At 41.1% G+C, this 5789-nt stretch overlaps 1 protein-coding gene across 3 annotated transcripts; it reads left to right on the forward strand.

The window, feature by feature from the left end:
- Positions 1-204: 204 nt before the first annotated feature.
- Positions 205-5789, forward strand: LOC147884593 (Inosine triphosphate pyrophosphatase family protein). 3 transcript variants are annotated; one of them, XM_087397605.1, is made up of 9 exons: positions 3195-3211; positions 3366-3480; positions 4151-4215; positions 4314-4377; positions 4575-4584; positions 4927-4958; positions 5053-5165; positions 5282-5358; positions 5450-5789. In XM_087397605.1, exons 2-9 carry the CDS (start codon positions 3465-3467, stop codon positions 5568-5570), a joined length of 498 nt encoding a protein of 165 aa, XP_087253731.1. In that variant the 5' UTR covers positions 3195-3211; positions 3366-3464; the 3' UTR covers positions 5571-5789. The 3 variants fall into 3 exon arrangements, with proteins under 3 accessions (XP_087253729.1, XP_087253731.1, XP_087253730.1); XM_087397603.1 differs by lacking the exons at positions 3195-3211; positions 3366-3480 and adding an exon at positions 205-401; XM_087397604.1 differs by lacking the exon at positions 3195-3211 and having other exon boundaries at positions 3278-3480.

Consider the following 5789-nt stretch of genomic DNA (forward strand, 5'->3'; position numbering starts at 1 on the left):
ATAAAAAACAATAAACATATGAATGAATGAATGAATAGAGAGAGAGAGAGAGATTTACTTCATAGCACAAGCCAACGACCCACTAAGGATTATATGAAGGATCAAAGACACGTTTTAAAACTTGGTGTGTAGATGGGGGTGGAGAGAGAGAGAGAGAGAGAGAGAGAGAGAGAGAGTAAAAAGGCATTTTATGAATAAAAGACAATAAAAGAGAGAGAGAGAGAGAGAGTTAAAAATAGAGTTCTGCAAAATATAAAGAGAGAGAGAGCGATAGGTGGCCTTCGGAATCGTTATGGCTCTTTCCAAGCCGATCACGTTCGTTACAGGGAATGCCAAAAAGCTAGAGGAGGTGAAGATGATATTGGGTCATTCCGTACCGTTTCAATCCATCAAGCTCGATTGTAAGTACAAGGAGATTGTTACTCGGCCTTAACCATTGAATTAATTATAGATTTGAAACCTGGTTTTTTATTAGATTTGTTGTTTGTATCAATGCTGTCTTTTCCACTCGGGCAGCTGGAAGGAATTTACTTTTAGTCTTTACTCGTGACGTAGTTCGATTATAACTGAAATTGGCGAAAGAAGCGCTGTTGCTTTACCGTGTATCAATTATTTATGATACGGGTTTCTACCTCTGATGGAGAAGACGAGTTGTTGACACGAGCCGAAAGATCTTGCCTACCAGCTCAAAGCTATTGATCTTATGGTGGATAATGCTTGATTGGTCCAAATTGCATTAAGTGGCCTAGGCAAATAATTTGATCAATTCATAATAACTACAATAGTTCCACGTGAGAATCCATTGATGTTCGAGATAATGCTGATGTAGGAGCAGATCCACAAAGCTGGTTCTAATCAAAACAAAAACAATGAGCAACCATTTTATATCTAGAAATTACCAAATGATTGCCTTTGATTGAAAGTACTTCCATCGTCGATATTACTTTTTTGATAACGAGAGGATTGATTTTGACCTCTGCCTGAAGCGAAGATTGTAGCATTGCAATTTCTTCCTCTTTGATCTTCCTCTTTGGCCACTCCCAACTGCCCCGATGATGCTGCCTTTCAGCAGCTACAGAATCATGACCAAAATCTCTAGGGCTAAGGGGTACGAGCAAATCAGATTTTTAAAGAGATTCTTGGTACAATAAATGCTGAAAACAATCACAACAATGTGGAGCCTCTCAATGAAGTTTTCGGGCCCAAGTGCCAAAACTCTCGAGGAAGCGGCTGTTCTAGGTAGGCTTGCGATTTACAAAAAGCCCCTGTACCTGGAGATAGAGTCTTTGTTGAGTCAAAGCCGAGGAAAGGTGAAGAGGACGGGGATAGCGAGACAGATGGAAATGGGTGCTCGTTGCTTGAGAGGGGATGGAGGGGGTGCGGTACTTCCCCTTGACAGGTGGTCAATGAGTAGGAATTGTAGGGGGGGACATAGGAGACGCTCCTGTAGCTATGGGACAGTAGCACCTGGATTGATATGAGGAAAGATGGCATGTGGTGCGTCGAATCCATCTCGTCAACCATGAAACATGGTTCCAAGGGATGAGAAAAAACAGATGGGGGCCCAAGCATATATGGCCTTGCTTTACCAATGACTGGGTGATCTTGAGGTGAGTCGGAGAGAGACACCCTTCCTCTGAATGGTAATGCCTTCATCAGGTTCTTGTTTGGATCCCAAACGAGGCTCATGTGAAAGTGCTCATTGAGAGCTTTCTTTGATGAGTCCAAATTCTTGTCATCAGTTGTCCCTATTTTGGGGTCATAATTATTGTCTACACTTGATATCAGAGCAGGTTCAGTTCCAGCCTACCCTAGCTTGCCCTCATCCTAGTTGACCCTTGTTTCTCCCTAGATGCTCTATTTTCTGTCTTTTCCTGCGAAAACCTCCATCAAAGTCCTTCACTTTCGCATAATTCCTGCCAGTCACACAGCTTCCAGGAAGGGTGAAAGCTTCTGGCCCTTCCTTGCTTTTGTGTTTCTTACCTTATGCAAGAGCACGTCTTGTTGGTGAGCTGTTTGCTGAATGACGAAGACACAGCACCATCGAACTTTATCGCAGCAGCCACCTAGAGCTTCTGTTGTACTCTCAGCAGCTCCTGAAGCAGCCAGTAATGAAGTCTCCATATCTATAGCACTTGTGACACAGCTTCTTACAGTCTCACAGCTAGTAGAGTGGTCATTGCAGCAGCCTACGTTGACCTTAGTGCAGTTGAAAAACCGTTGGTAATCAATTGTCAAAGCGATGCGTGACTGCCTGTAGCAGCTGCGAGTGAAGTCATCAACAGCTTGCAAAGAAACTAATCTTCAGCAGCAGCACAACATGATTCAGCATCAAAGAGAGACAGATTTGATGCGGATATGACTGGGTGTCACCTTACATACCTGTGAACCAGATTTGAAGGATTTTACAGTGGCAACAACTCCAGATACGCATAGCCAATGCACTATATCTTGAAGCAGTTAATGCAGTCTTGACGGCAACAAATGAAGTATTTTGTTTACTGATTTAGCAGCCTGCAAGCACTTTTGCTACAGACATTGTTCATTATGCAAATAGAAATATTAAAATCAAAAAATAAATATATGCTGTCATTTTCTCAGGATTATCTTTGAATTACTTTGGTGCGTGTGGTCATGCTTCTCGAAGTCTGCATAGTAAATCTGAGGTTAGGGGGATATTCTGAAGAAATAGCTAATAGATTCTCTGAAACTGAATCTGATTGCCGTCAGATTGTTCGTCATACAGCCTGTGATATATACTGAAAAAGGAAAGAGTGCTTACTTTGTTGTGCCTAGAGATAGATCAGATTTCAGATATATTTAACTCAACTTGACAAGCAAGATCCCTGGTTCCTCGGAGTTCTTCTTGTGAGTTTCTGTCAGGTTTTCCCCAAACGGTCCAACACTATATATTTGGTAATGGATGGAGATAGGGTTACAGGAGTGGCAGTCTGTAAGTGTGACCATTTCAAGGATATTGATCATTATCCATGCCCTTGGTGATTATACTTTTGAGACCGACAGAGTTGCCTATTGATTGTAAGTGACCCATAATTCTGCACATTTGCTCCATCTCCCTTTGTGAAATCAAAGCACCTATGATGAGAATAAGGGGCTTAAAGGCCACTCAGTCGCTTCGACATTATTTTCATTGATTGCTCAAGCTGCATCTTGCGCTATGCTTCTATCTCTCCAAAGGCTGAATTCTCAGGTGATGTTTTTATGGTCAACTGTACATAAGACCACTCTTGTTTACCTGCATTCATTTTATTGAAGCAAAATAGTTGAGGTATCAATGGTGTTTGAGGAAGCAAGATTGTAGGCATGCCGATGTTCACTCTCCGATTGTTTTGCATCTGAAGCAGCCATTGCAAGGACTTCCGGAGTGAAGATCTCGGAGAGTTAACAAAGGGATGTCTTTTGAGTTGTGATACTAGTCACAAAGATGCTTTATTCAAACTAGAATGCACGGCAAAAGAGGTTTTATTCAAACTAGATTACTCTATTTGAATCCTTTTGAAAGTTAATACATTAGGAAAGAAAAGAATTTGGGGCCCTCTACTCAAAATATGGGAAATGCCATAAAATACGGATACTTACTGCAAAAATGTCAGTCTAGTACTCAGGCTTCACATTAAATATATATATAAGATCCTTGATTTTCTGTGCAGTATTTGATGATTCTGACATCGCCAGCGCGTCCGGAGTGGGCCAAAATCCCAAAATCGACCCTGGAGACACCGAAAACTGATGCTTGGAGGCCTGGAGTGCCCGGATTGGGGGAGCGTTTTAGTGCAAATCTCCCAATCCGGGTATTTTGCCTTTTTCCGGGCCCAGTTGGCCAAATCGCGTTTTAGTGTAAATCCCCCAATCCGGCCCTTTTCTGGGCCTCCGGGCATCGGTTTTCGGTGTTTCTATCGATTTGGGGACTTTGGCTCGCGCCGGACACGTTGGCGATGTTAGAATCATCAAATTCTGCACAGAAAATCATCTTTTGAAGTTGACTTATTTTATCTTTTTACATGGTTTTTGGTATTTTTCCAACGTTATGTTGGCCCTCTTCTAATTGGTCGAGAACCTATTTTTCTAAACCCTATAAGGCCCCAAAATGAGCTCCCTTTTTTTCCTAATGACATATGCTGCATTGCAGTGCCTGAACTTCAAGGAGAGCCAGAAGATATCTCAAAAGAGAAGGCCCGTATAGCAGCAAAAGAGGTACTATTCTTGGCAGTCAATTATGTTTGTAATGCAATGCTTTGGATATTTTAGAGAATTGTCTCCGCTTTCACATTGTCAAGTTTCTGCTTTGAAAGGTGGCTGGTCCAGTGCTTGTTGAAGACACTTGCTTATGCTTCAATGCACTCAAAGGTCTCCCAGGTATGCTTTCTTGGTTGTTTGCATCATTCTGGTTAATTTTCTTGTTCTTGGTTTTTGCGTTTCTGTCTTTTTTTCTTTTTTCTTTTTGGAGGGGGAAGGCAGGGGTAGGGTCGCTCTGTTGGGATTTGCAGTTTGGAATTCAGCATATTTGGGCATGTGTCGAGCGTAATGATAAATTTTGTGGTGTTGATATGCAGGCCCTTATGTGTAAGCATCCTAAGATTCCCCAAATGCTGTGAAGTTTTTGTAAGGGTAGCAGGTTTAACTTTAGTACAACTCACAGGAGCACATGTGCTGCTTCAAGGGTTTGAACAAGATAAAAACTTTAATTTCAGTTGGTTTCAATGGTGTTTACTCATTGCTTCATACGCATGTGATGAATAAATTAGGGTGCTATCAGAGAAATATGTACACATACAGCAGGAAAGGTTTTTTCTAAAGATCTGTGATTTATACGTACTTGTAGATGAGGGTGACATCTTATGAATGCATTTATTGACCAACTTGATTTTACACTTGAATTTAAGCCTTTTTGTCTGGTGTCTGCAGGAAGTGGTTTCTGCAGAAAATTGGCCATGAAGGTGATTCTATAAACAGTTTTAGAAATCAAAATGGATTGCTTGAATGTTTTTCAAATTTCCTCAAAGAAGTTATTGTGTATTTTACTATTTGCAGGCTTGAATAACTTGCTGGCTGCATATGAAGACAAGTCCGCTTATGCTCTCTGTATCTTTTCATTAGCACTGAAACCAGATTCTGAACCGATCACCTTTTTGGGGCGGACTGAGGTTTTAAAAGAATTTTTGTTGCAGTATTTATGTTTTCCTTGTGAAAGTTGGAAGACACAGAGCCTGTTGGTGATAAAATTGGGCTTATGGGGTTTATAACTCATAAGTTATGGCAGGGCAAAATTGTACCTGCTCGAGGACCTCCTGACTTTGGATGGGACCCTGTTTTCCAGCCACATGGGTATGAGAAAACGTGAGTCATCTATTGGACTGCAAGTCTATGGTATTTCTTTTATGTTTTGCTTCTGTGACTTTGAGAGCGCTTAAGGTTGACTTGTGAATAGGTATGCCGAGATGTTGAAAGAAGAGAAGAACAGCATTTCTCATCGTCGAAGAGCTTTGGAAAAGTTGCAGGAGTACCTGCATGAAACATATCCAGCTACAGTTCTGAGTGCAACACAGTGATGCTGTGAATGTTATGTTTTTCTGTTCAGACAAATTGAATTGCCCTGGGCGATGCACAGATTGAAATCATTGCACCCTTATCAGGAAACCTCACGTCTCAAAATATGCAAATTATGCAGAGTTTGTGGTTAACAAAATATTTATTGAAAAATGTAAATTTTAGCTAAAGGAACTCTTTTTCTGAAATATTTGGCAGGGTTCTTGACGTGTTTACTGTAG

Source organism: Dipteris shenzhenensis, chromosome 26 (genome assembly GCF_047967505.1).
Source record: "Dipteris shenzhenensis isolate YYH24624 ecotype China chromosome 26, Dip_SZ_1.0, whole genome shotgun sequence".
NCBI classification, from domain to species: Eukaryota; Viridiplantae; Streptophyta; class Polypodiopsida; order Gleicheniales; family Dipteridaceae; genus Dipteris; species Dipteris shenzhenensis.